The sequence below is a fragment of the Vigna umbellata genome, chromosome 4 (assembly GCF_029865625.1).
Source record: "Vigna umbellata cultivar VRB3 chromosome 4, Vumbellata_1.0, whole genome shotgun sequence".
NCBI lineage: Eukaryota > Viridiplantae > Streptophyta > Magnoliopsida > Fabales > Fabaceae > Vigna > Vigna umbellata.
The window spans coordinates 24,284,643-24,297,739 of record NC_142168.1 but is presented as its reverse complement, the minus strand read 5'-3'; the positions used below and the strand labels follow the sequence as shown (position 1 = coordinate 24,297,739).

The following is a 13,097-nucleotide window of genomic DNA, read 5'->3' as shown; positions in this document are numbered from 1 at the left end:
GGTGGACATGTTAAATATATTTGAATACTCTTTGAAAGTTGTATTTGTAGAAATGTATTTGATATAATAAAACATCATCAATTGTATATAAAATATAATTATATGAATTTCGAACATAATATAATGTTTGAATACTATAAAATAGTCATTATATATTTAATGTGATACATTACTCTCGAAAAACTAAAATATAAAGTTATTATAATAATCAAAATAACCGCAAAGCTAAACTTTATATATACACTATCTATAACAAAAATTATAGACAAAGACAAGTCTAAATGAGAAATTAAGCATCCTCAGTCCTTCCACCAAGAGCCTCTTCCAGCAAAACTCAATCATTATTTGATCACACCTACCGGATAATCATAGCTAAGAATAATACACCAAAACATACAAGCAAATCATAAATAAAAGGGTAAGCTAACAATACAAACAATTCATAATATATCAAAAACATGTTAAACATTTTACACAAGATACATATATCACACCAAACCAACCAAACACTTTATGCATGACAATCCTTTGACTGAGTATCCGAATTAGTATGAACATCGAACTATGAAAGTTTGTGCACTTGTTGTGGTGAAACAACTCACTCATCCCAAGTTATCACATAAAGTTAGTCCTTTATCACTCGTCTTAGACCAAGGTAAAACTCCTATACTAGGACCTCATTCTATTCTCATGACATGTCTCACCTCTCTATACTTGAGAATGGATGACCATTAGAATATCAGGATGAATTCTAAGACTAAGCTTCCCATATTCACACTTACAATACTTGAAACCAACACTAAGAAATTCCTCCTTGGAACTCTCTTCTATACCTTTGAAACTATTGAGATCACTTCACATTCACATAGTATACCAATACATGAGACTACTGATCATACATTAAAGAAAGAGAAACACCCTTACAAGTCATCAGAAATTACACAATAACACAATTTTCTTTATAGCAACTTAATACTCATAGTAGGCAAGGAAAACAACTTTGAAAACTCATAGTAGGCAAGGAAAACAACTTTGAAACCCTCACCAACAGCTTCAGAAGAGTCCAAAACCTTCAAAATGACCTAAACGTCCAAAACTGATATTCAGAACCCTGAATTTGAGATCCCAAAACTAAAAAAAAAAACAAAAGCTGGCTGAGGGGCACTTAGGGGGTGCCTGAGGACACTCAAGCGAGTTCCTCTCATAAAAAGGGCACCCAACGTTGCACCAGGTTCTAAAACTCTTCTATTTTGAATTTGGTGACCCTTTACACAAGTTTAAATGATTCCTAAACACTCTTAGGCACTGAGAAACATCTAAAAACATACCTCTAACTTGAATTGACAATTCCAAACCCAAATTGACCATTCTAGACTATCTAAACTCACTTCTATGACTTCCCACACAAATTTCAGCAAACTAAAGGCCTAGAAAAGTCCTAAATGACTCAAATACAAACCTTAAACTCCCCAATTTTGTCTCAGCCCCTTACATTAAAATTTCACTAACCAAACCCCCAATTTGCACTCAAAACAACTCAAACACTAACCATTGACTACCCTTTTTGGTTCTATATCAATTTCCACCCAAAACATACTTCTAACAAGTTTCAATTGACCCCATAACAGAAGTGGAAAAACTGTTTCCTCTCACCAGTACATGTCTCACCGTTCACCTATTAAAACCCTCCATTTTTAGCCTTAAAACCCAATTATTTTATCATTTACCACTCTAAACAACTTGGCAGTCAAATAGAACCATCCAAACAATTTTATAACATGTAATTCATAGCAGCAACGACATCACAAATTTAACCACAGTTAGAACAAATCATCAAATTAACTAAACATATTTAATCACCTAAATTAGCATAACAAAATTCTTGAAATTCTAAACTCAATCAATTTAACAAACATACAAGCATCAAACACATTTACCCAACATCAATTAAAAGCACACATCTAGCTTCCCTTACTTTAGAAAGAACTCCTACGACTCTAGGAACTCTCAGCCGTCCCTTACACCACAAGGAACTCTAGAAAAACCTACAACTCACCAATTGGTGATCAAAATCAAACCTTAGAACCTCAAATTGACCAAGAGTCAAGAAAGAAGCACTTTTGATACATGCAAAAACAGATTTTTTTTGTATGATCATACTGCAATTAAAAGGAAAAGGGGATAGAACTTATTTGCTCTAAACAAAGAACTGATTGGATATAATTGGAGATTACTTCGTCGTGATCTCCTAGGTACCTCCTGGTCGTTAAACAGATGATTGAGGAGTTAGAATTCTTAGAGAGAAAGTAGAGAACTCTAAAAATGTGGTTTCTAAAAATGTGGTTTCTAAAAGGATAATACCTTTTAAAATAATGAACTCGTTTATAACAAAATTATTTATAAATAACTCTTTTAATATTAAAATAATCGAGTCTAACTATTTTTAAACTATCACCACTTTTAAAATACTATTTTTTTCGGGTTTTAAAATGATATAATTACATTGGGGTGATTAAAAAAATTATTTATCAAATATAATTAATGAATCTCATATTTAGGTAATCACGAGATTAATGCTTATGTGGTAATTGTGGGTGTCTTTTTAGCAAATTAACTATGAAAATTCATTACTAATAAATGTGAGTAAATTAATATAAAATATCTAACATAATTTCATTTACCCAAAATTTTAAAATGTTAAATTTATGATTAAGAAATAAAATAAATTAAAAGAAAAAATATGGAGGTGCCATAAAATAGTTTGTTAAAAAAGTGTACAAAATGCCGAAAATCTCTCTGCAATAAAAAAATGAATTTAAAGCTATGTAAAAAAATATTAATAGCCCACATAGTCTATTAGAATAATTACTTTTAATATATACTTAAATGAAATTGTTTTCAGTTTACTAAGTTATTTCTTAAAACGTATTAATTAAAAACTTATGTATTATTATTATACTTAATTGTTCGAGTGATTTACACTTTTAGGACAATGTATTTATTTGATCTCTAAAAGAGACGTTAATTTTATCCTCTCAAATGCATTAATATGCATCAACTAAGATCATTCCATCAATTTGTTAGAAACTGCATTAACTGTGTGGTAATGTGCCAAAACAGTGTCATGATATGACAAAACACATGTGTAACAAGTAAGAATGTGTAAATGCAATGTGCAATGATGTTCTTCATGTGCCTTTTAATGGAGAAGTTTGTAGCTTGCTTTAATTGAAGTTTGAACCCCAAGTGAAGTTTGAAGTTTGTCCTAGTCTCCCGTCCTTACAAGCTGCTTTATGAAGTATGTTCCTAAATAGGTGCAATGTCATGCAACCAGTATTGTTCGTTTTGTTTATGGGGATACACACAATCATACATATTGAACACATAAACACCTTTGATCTTCAATGGAACCCATTTTGCTATCAAAGAAAACTTGATTTTCCACTTTCACTTTGCCGTCAATGAAATCTCCAATTTCACTTCTCTTCTTTGCTGTTGGAATCCCCAATTTGTATGTCCACTGTCTATTATTTTTTCAATCCTAATCCCAAATTTCCACATTAGAAAGCCCAAAATAGACACACAAAAATCATATATGTTCAACACATACGCACCTTCGACCTTCAATGGAACTCACTTCACTATCAAAGAAAGCTTTTCCACTTTCACTTTGTAGTCAATGAAATTTTCAATTTTGTTTCTCTTCTTTGCGGTTGGAATCTTCAATTCGTAAAAGGTTCACTGATTAATTTTTTTTTCTAAACCCTAATCTCAAATTTTTCACATCAAAAATTCCTTATGGGTTACACTTTAAAAAGCAAATATCACGACACTACAAAATTCCCACTACAACATGCTCAATAAGTCAACGTGAATTATTTAAACGTTTAAACAAAAATCGAATTGATTAATGCACATTAATGCATTCGAAGACAAAATTGATACTGAAAACCAAGTAAAAACAATAGAACCACTGAACAATTAAGCTTATTATTATTATCATCATCATCAAATAGTGATACTTCTTAAAATATTAATTTTAATGGTTTACATTTTTTGGTTTTGTATTACTTGACTTCAACAAGTTGATAATCTGAAAATATTTTATAATTTTGAAAATAAATAATGTTTGTGAAAATATATTTTTTGGTCTCACGTTATCTCTGCATATTACTACAATGGAAAATTAGTCTTATATAATTCTTTATGCAAAAACATTTTGAGTTGGTAAATATATTTTTTAATTTTGAAACTTTTTGAACTCAGTGTCACAAGTTTGTCACAACTTATAGGTTGTCAACTTTGTTAGATGATCAAACATGAAAAACTTCTAAAGGAGTTGTTTCTAAATATTTATTTAATTTTTTCTCAGCATTTTAAATTGAGTTAAATTAGTTTTATTTATTCATTATTTTTTTCTCAGCATTTTAAATTAATGTAAATATAATTAAATTGCGTCGGAATATATTTTCAATTCAGTAATTTAAAAGTAATTATTCATTACAGAAAATGCCTCAAAATACATTTTCCATATTTTTTAATTATTATAAAGTAATATACTTATAAATAACATTAAAACGATAAAATATAAAATTATCTGTGATGATAAAGCTATTATACAGTTAAATTGAGTGTGATAAATAAAATTCAACCTTATGACCAAAAAATATAATTATATTAAAATATTCCAGTTAGGAATAACTCTTTTTACTCTTTACTGTTTACATGTCAAAAAACATGAATTTTTTTTCTCTGTTATACTGAAATAAAATATTATAAAAGAGAACTACCAAGAGAGAAAAATACATCAATATAGATGGTGACAAAATATATTAAAAAGTGATATAACAATTTTGTAAAATATTAAATATATATTTTAATATATGTGCCATGGGGGAAGCAACTTGCTTTGTGTGCTGTCACACTGAAGACGACAGTGATGGCATGTTCCATCTTTGGTTGTGCTCACACTTAGATTTTCCACAACAACTAACTCTTCAATTGTACGGATTGACTGCTTGATGTTTTTTTGGGCTCCACTTCCACTAGTTTTGCTTATTCTGTTATTCATTTTAAAGTATTACTTTTTTATGTTCATGTTGCCCTTAAATAATATTATTTTTAATTTATTCTTCCACCATATCTCTAGATAAAAGTAAAGATATGTTAGTATAAAGTTCATCGCATTGAAAAGATGAACTTGAAAATCCCTATCACATTTTTCTCTAATATTTTTTGAATTGAGTCTTTTTCAATCTTTTTATCATATTCTATCCTCCAAAAGGTAGGTATTATGTTTTCTGATTCCATGCCGTGTAACAGTAAAAAAGGTTTGATGTATTACTTATGATTTTTTAATCAATGGAGTAAAATGTCATGGGTTTAATATTCCAATATTAACTTTATTAAAATAACATTAGCAGAATTAATCGGTATTATTTTGGAGTTTAATATTTTTATTTTGTCTTTAAAAGTTAGACTGATAAATATATCAAAATAGTTTAGAAAAGAAAAGTAAATTGTTGTAGCAAAGATTTTAGATATCTCCCAAACTAACATTTATTACAACATGAAATTCCAAAGCATTGGTTACAAACTTTCACCAAAGACATTACAGTTACTTTGACGACATTAACAACAGAAACAGAGAAAATTAATTGCTTGTTCATCTATCTATATATTTTTGTGACAACCTTAAAATATACTACAGTGAACTGACTTTACTTGTGTAAACTTCTTCTACAACAATGTTGTTTGAAGATTAGAAAATTCTTTTCATCTATCTTATGAGTGTCAACCCTATTGCAGTGACTATAAGAGTAGAAGGAAGTCCAAATTTGAGATGAGTCCAAAAGGTTAGAGTGTATCCATGGTTTGGAGAACGACGAGCTTGCTCACACACTATCAAGTTAGCAGCTGATCCTAACAATGAAAAGTTCCCTGCTATGGTGCTCACCCAAGCTAAGATTAGCCATGCCTTCTGTTCATCTGCTTTCGAAATTGCAGCAGCTGAGGCTGCAACTCTTGCTCCAAGCAATAGAACTACAAATTATGAACACAAGATTGTGATGCATCAAATGAAAATGGATCTCAATAAATTTTAATAGGATTAAATATCTTTTTAGTTTTTAAACTTAAAATTAAAATTTATCTCTATTTTAGTACTTAATATATTATGCTCTCTAAACTTTTAAAATAAATAAATATAATTTTTTTAATTTAATGAAGTTAATTTTTTAACTTCTTAACCAGAATTTCATAATAATATTTGAATTAGAACATATTGAACAACTTAAAATTAAAAAGATCATATGTATCGATTTATTTTTAAAGTTTGAAGACAAAAATGTATAAAAGTTTGGATAAGAACTAAATCTAATTTTACGTCTGTTTTAATATCTACCATTAACTAAATAAGGTCAAATTTTCGGACTTTCTCATAAACATGAATGTGAGCAAGTTGTAAAGGAAAAAAGTATTGCTTTAGCAGATGATCATGTGCTTGCTTACCAGTTGGAACATTGGAAGCCAAATTTGACAGGACAAGTATAACTACAGCAAGAATAGCTGTTCCACTAACATGATCTATACGAGAATAGGGCTCCATTGCATCCCACATAGCACTTGGAATATCAGTTTTCTTAAACCCTTCTATTGTGATAAACATTCCACAGAAGAATATCAAAAGTGAATATGATACCTGTTCCAAGAAATAAAACCACACTAAGAATTGGTTTGAAGTTCAATTGGCACAACAAAAACAATAGCTAGCATGTTAAATATTGAAAGAGATTTTTACCTTGTCTAAGCTTGGCCCTGCATCTTTGAAATCAAGAACCACCAAAGTTATTGCTGCTGCAATTGCAGTCCATGCCATATTCAAACCAATAAGCATTGCAATCAGCATTACCAATGTGATTGCATAAACACAAGATTTCCACAGTACCCTTTTCCATTTTACATTCATATAGTCCTTTCCTTCTGAAGATTGCACAACATGTGCCACAACAGGTTTATCTACTACTATTGCAACATTTTTTGAAGGATTGGTTTCCTCCTTTGTGCCACTATGAACCATCTGAACTTCACTTTCACTTGTTGCTGATTGGTCTTTAATAACATGAACTTGAGAAGAAACCAATGCATGAGAAGAGTTTTGAACAGTATTACCAAGTTCTACACTTCCATTGCATTCTTGAGGATTCAAAGGTGTCAAATGAGACATTCTGGCTGGAGAAAACTGATGGGAAACAGCTTCCTCTTCTACTACAACTTCTGAAATTGGATTCTCTTCATCCTTAGGACTACATAGTACCTTCCAATACATGGCTATGAGAAAAAGAATATTCACTACAACTCCTACAATCATAGCTGGAAAAATACCCATCAGAAACTTCCCAAATGATATTTTACCCTGAATTGCTATAACCAGATTTTGGGGGTTCCCTATAGGGGTTGCTGAAGATCCAATATTAGCACTTGAAGCAAGTGCAAGAAGAAAAGGGTAGGGTGGGAGGTCATGCTGCCTTGCAATTTTCAGCACAAATTCAGTTAGCACAATGCAAGAGGTGTCATTTGTGAAGAAAGCACTTGATATAGCAGAAATCAAACAGATTCTGCAGAGTAAGTCCTTTGGTCCTCTACTTTTCCAAGAGAGCAATTTCCCCAAGTACTTGAACATGTTTGCTCTTTCAAGAAAAATAGTAACAAGCATTGTCCCAAAAAGAAGACCAAGAATTGGAAGATCAATTGCACCATATGCTTCATCTGGACTAAGAACTTTGAATATGACCATAAGCATTGCACCCAACAAAGACCCTGCAGTTCTCCCAATGGGTAAGAAAGGCACAGCTGGGAAAACTGCTAGTACCCAGAAGATTAAAAAGGCTACTGATCCAAGAACAACTTTTGAAGTAGCAGCTAGTGCCATTATTGTGATTGAACAAGCAACAGTCCTCAAAATTTCAAAGAATTCTCAAGAACTTCACCTTTAGGCCAACACAACAGAATTTTGTTTGGTTGAATTTCTGACATGGAAAAACAGTTGGTCAGTAACTTAGTAAAATTTCATGAAATCCATCCTTAGACACCATTTCTTATTAATCTACTACTTTTAGACATGAATTAAGTGAATCATCATTATCACTGAAGATTAATAATGATCAAACAGATTAGATATAGATATTTTCATGGTATATGCAGTTAAACTACGTTGCATCATGAATATGGCTACACCTATAAGTTTTTAAATGATTAAATTTGAATCAGATACTTTGAAATTCAAATTATAAAGCATAATAACTTCGAACAAAATAAAAGTAATTGAGTTTCAAAGCATAGCATAAAATATTAAAGGAGTAATTATTGTGAAAAGCATCTGGAGGATTAGAACTTAACAAGCTCATAAATAATCTCAGAAAAAAGAAGGGTAGACCACCTTCAAACCAAGCACTAGCTATAACCAAGGAGCAAAACAACAGCAATAATCTCTTCTTACAAAAATAGTTTGTTTTGTACTTTAAAATTATCAAAACAGTATACTTTTGAAAAAATTACTTACAAGATGCAACTAAACTCTCTGATATAGAAAACCATAGAAATAAATCTGAGATATATACAGCATATCAGTACCTATAAACCATACAAATGTATAATATGCTAGTTTTCTTTTCTCTTCTTTTGTAACTGCTACTTAATGAAGTAACCATAACAAGTTTTTTTCTTTTCCTTTTCTAGATTCTCGAAATGCACGAAACCTGGTACGTCGAGCAACTTCTTTCAGACAAAAAAGCAAAGATTGTATTCTGTTTTTGGTTAATTGAAATGAAATCCAGAATTGGAAAACACCATAAGTAACATGTTAGCAACAACATCATCATCCTATAATAAACCATTCAATTCAAGAGAACTTGAAAAGAAAAACAACACAAGCATCTATTACACATTGCACAACCTATTCTTACCTCAAAAGGAAAAAAAAAACGGTGGAAGAGGTCGAATTGCAGCAACCTCAGAGCTGAAAACTATTGAAGACACTTCACACCAATGGGTGAAATGTGACCCTCCTTTTATAAATATGCAGAGAGTAGTTAAAAATGTATAAACACCAACTTTAATGGCTTCCAATCAGAATAATGGCATACAGTTAATTAAGAATTTACCCTTTTTTTTTCTTTGATTAAAGGCACAAGATATTTTGCATACTGACAAATATTTTTGTTTAATCTAGGATATACCAGTAGTATTGCCTTTTGATTGAAAAACATGCTTCTCACACATACTTGCACTTGCGTCACTTCACACTATATTATTTAATAATAGCAACTGATTTTGAAATAACCAGCATGTGATACCAATTCATACTTTCCACAGCACCTTAACACAATGATAATTAGGATTGTGCAACATAAATTAATATCTAATGGTACTTTGTATATTTAGATAATCTTATACCTCCATTTCCTTCCACTTGGTTGAGATATTTTTCAACCTTTCATGCAAGGATAATTCATGATGATAGACACATATACATACATATACATAAGAAATGAGTATTGTTTTAGGTCACCATGACGTTAAATGACATGATAAAGTATGAAAAATTGCACAAAAGCTAACAATACATAAATTTCAAGCATACATATAGTATAAAAGGGATATTTGAATTGTCTTCAATTACTATCAAATAATAGGATGTATTATATTAGACATAGCAAAAAAAATATTTTTTCATCGATCCAATTGGTATTACCTTTTCTATTTCCTGTGTGTGTGTGTATATATATATATATATATATATATCCCATGATAAGAAAGGATTTAAATTTAAAAAACATAAATGAATTAAATTTTCACAAATTATTAGGAAAACTAACCGGGGTATAAAAAAAATGAACAAATTAACTCATAATAATCAAGTTCAAGATATTGAAGCAAAAAATTTCGTAATATAATTTGTATATCTTAACGATAAATTGTTACTACATATATACAATAGTTACTTTTTCCCTCTAAGGTGATAATTAATGTTTGTGTATATATAATTATAATATTATTGATAAATTACTCGTGCTTGAAAATAATGATTATATATATATATATATATATATATATATATATATATATATATATATATATAGGTATATAGTAAATATTTTTCACTTAATAAATTTATATCATACTTAAAACTTAACTACTAAAACTGAAACCTTATAACGCTAGCTTTTATGTGTACGGAAACTAAATTTATGTGAAATAAAAAATTGTGAATGTGTACGGAAATTATGTAATGTGTGAAATACAAAATTGTGAAAGTGTACGGAAGTATATTTAATTGACGTCATAACAATCATTAGACTATGTTTATAAGTAGATTAGAAATATTTTTGGAACTTGGGTTCAAGTGCGTCCTCCATAATTACTAGATCCAAAACTCTTGTTATTTATGCATCAAAGAAGTGTTCGAGCATGCATTAGTTTTCGTTATCTTTTTCTCTTTTTCTCTTTTCAGACAGAAAGAAAATAGTACATTCGGACCACTAATTTAATTTTTTAAATAGTTACGTATTCGTAATTGGTTGGTTTATAACACTCACAAAATAGAGTAGTGATAGGGTTAATTAAAATTAACGAAACTAGGGTAGGTTCTTTTGTTCTAGAACACCATGGCACTATATAATAATAAAATCATTAAAATCTCAACATGCACGAGACGATACTTGATCATTCATAAGTCTAAGTAAATATAAAAACAACCTAAATGTGAAATGAGAGCTACTACATCTTATGATGTGTGATATTTGAATAAGTATTAGAAAAATAATAACGTCATAATTTACTAGTATTAAAAACCATAATCATAAGTTTTCAGCGTCTAGAGTATACATAAAAAAAAATGATAACATAATATTGAGGTCTGATTTGACAATACAAAATAATATTGAGGTCTGATTTAATACAAAATAATATTTTTCAACAACAAATTTAATTATTAATGAAAAGAAATAACGAATACTTTAAATGTTTAGAGAAAAAAGTCAAAATAATGTCTTTTCGGTATAAAAATTTCTTAGAGAAAAAAGTCAAAATAATGTCTTTTCGGTATAAAAATTTCGTTGACTCGTTGTGAACCAAGTTTTATTTTCTTTTGACGAGTTTTTATTGATTTTTCTTTTTCAATTTTCTTGAGTTCATCAAATTTTAAACTGATTTATTTTAAGGTCAATTGTTTGATTTAAGTGGACTGAACACCAGTTCATGAGTTCTCTGGCTGCAATTTTAAAATATATAGAAACATAACAAAATATTTCCAATAAAATCAATATTAATATTGAAACAATACGTGAAATCCCATGTTATATGATTTTGCATGGTAAACTATCAAATAATGAGACAACTTTTAATTAAATAAAAATGGAAAATGAGAACAACATATATTTACCTGATAACGAGAATTCTTTGTATAACTTCGAAGCTCAAAGGTTGTTTGTTAGCTTCGATTTGTCATGAAAAGCTGTTAACTTTTTCTCTGAGATATAGAAATAATTTTAGTGTTGTGGAAAACTAAAGGAAGAGAAATGAAAGGAAACTTAGGGCTAAAAACATAACACCAAAAATTCACACCACATATTGAAAGGTTGGCTTCTATTATATAAGAGAAGCTATGATAAAAGTTATAAAGTGCAATAACTTTAGTGGAACCATAATAGTGATATACATTATTAGAGGTGTTAATGGGTTAGACAATCTGGTAATACAAGCTAACCTAATTTAATCTAAGTTTAATTTTTTTTATTGGACTATTCAACTTAACTTAAATGAAATTGATTTAATCTTGTACTAGTTGTGTTACGACCTCATTATATTTGACTACTATAACAAAAATAATGCATATCATATATAAGTATAAATTTTTTATTTTCTATTACATATTCAAGGTACTAGATATAAACATGTTTACAATTTACTTCACATGTATTTAAACATTTCACATTTATTACTTTTAAAGATAATAAAATATATTTATTATCAATAAAAAGACAAAAATTTATTAAAAAAATTTATAAGATTAGGCGATTTTCATAATAGTGTATTAGCTTTGGAGTTAGAGATAAATATATTCGTCATTTATATTTTATATAACCCTCATATTTTACATATTTACGAGGTGACTCCCCACTCCAATAGTAACAAAATTTTATCAATTCTCTCATGATACTTTGATTGATATGACTAAAGTTATCATAAAATACATCATTATACTACAAGAAATTGTATATTTAGCGATGAAATAAAAATATGGATAAAACAGATTTATTGACTAAAAATATTATAGATTTTAGAAATTTTACTGTCTATGGATGTTTATATTGACAACCAGAATTCTAAAAGAGATGTTAATGATTTGTGGTTTCAATATATGCGTGTGTGACTTTGTGTAATAGGTAATAGATAGGTTGGTAACTGGTAAAAATTCTCAAAAATTAAAATTTTGTAGTAATCCATCAAAATTTCTATTAGTAAAATGAGTGTCAAATTTTTTGCTTTAAATTTTGGATTTTGACCACTTTATAGTAAAATTTGTTTTTAAAATATATTGGTAATTGAGCTTTTACAGTAATTTGCTGGTAAGAATTATCGATAAAATCTATTGATAACAATTGTTGATAAAATCCATAAAAAATTTGTCGGCTAAATTAATTAGTAAAATTTGTTAGTAATTAAACTTAATTCGTTGGTAACTTTTGTTAATAAAATGGACGTATAGATGCTAAATTTATCGAAATTTGTTACTTGTTAGTGAAAAAGTTGGACTTATAACCTTTTCTTACGTTCCCTTTCAAATCCTTCAAATCAATTTTATATCTTATAAATAATTATCGATGGATAATTACCGCGATATACATATGATCATTTAATTACTAAGACAATTCTTCTTACCGATAAATATTTGAATGTTACTTTTCAATATTTTCTTTTTATTAATGAAAATTTGATATTAACGACATATTTTAACCATTAATATTTATATATTTTTTCTTATAGCGTTAGATCATGGAATTCCCAATTTAAACTCACATTGTATATCATCAATACGT

General features: G+C 28.9%; 1 protein-coding gene across 2 annotated transcripts; it reads right to left on the bottom strand.

Annotated features, from left to right (window-relative positions):
- Window positions 1-5,543: 5,543 nt before the first annotated feature.
- Window positions 5,544-11,596, bottom strand: LOC124841144 (silicon efflux transporter LSI2-like). 2 transcript variants are annotated; one of them, XM_088111828.1, is made up of 5 exons: window positions 11,441-11,596; window positions 8,964-9,065; window positions 6,800-8,027; window positions 6,511-6,700; window positions 5,544-6,042 (listed from the first exon to the last, which is right to left on the bottom strand). In XM_088111828.1, the coding sequence occupies exons 3-5, from the start codon at window positions 7,928-7,930 to the stop codon at window positions 5,780-5,782; spliced, it is 1,584 nt and encodes a 527-aa protein (XP_087967954.1). In that variant the 5' UTR covers window positions 7,931-8,027; window positions 8,964-9,065; window positions 11,441-11,596; the 3' UTR covers window positions 5,544-5,779. The 2 variants fall into 2 exon arrangements, with proteins under 2 accessions (XP_087967954.1, XP_047173315.1); XM_047317359.2 differs by lacking the exon at window positions 8,964-9,065.
- Window positions 11,597-13,097: the final 1,501 nt, after the last annotated feature.

Bases quoted from the DNA above. Each gene is read 5' to 3' on its own strand.
- LOC124841144 (XM_088111828.1), bottom strand. From the start codon at position 7,930: ATGGCACTAGCTGCTACTTCAAAAGTTGTTCTTGGATCAGTAGCCTTT. The intron at 6,701-6,799 runs GTAAAAATCTCT...TTCTTGGAACAG, and splicing joins CAGGGCCAAGCTTAGACAAG to GTATCATATTCACTTTTGAT. The intron at 6,043-6,510 runs GTAAGCAAGCAC...CATAATTTGTAG, and splicing joins GGCTTCCAATGTTCCAACTG to TTCTATTGCTTGGAGCAAGA.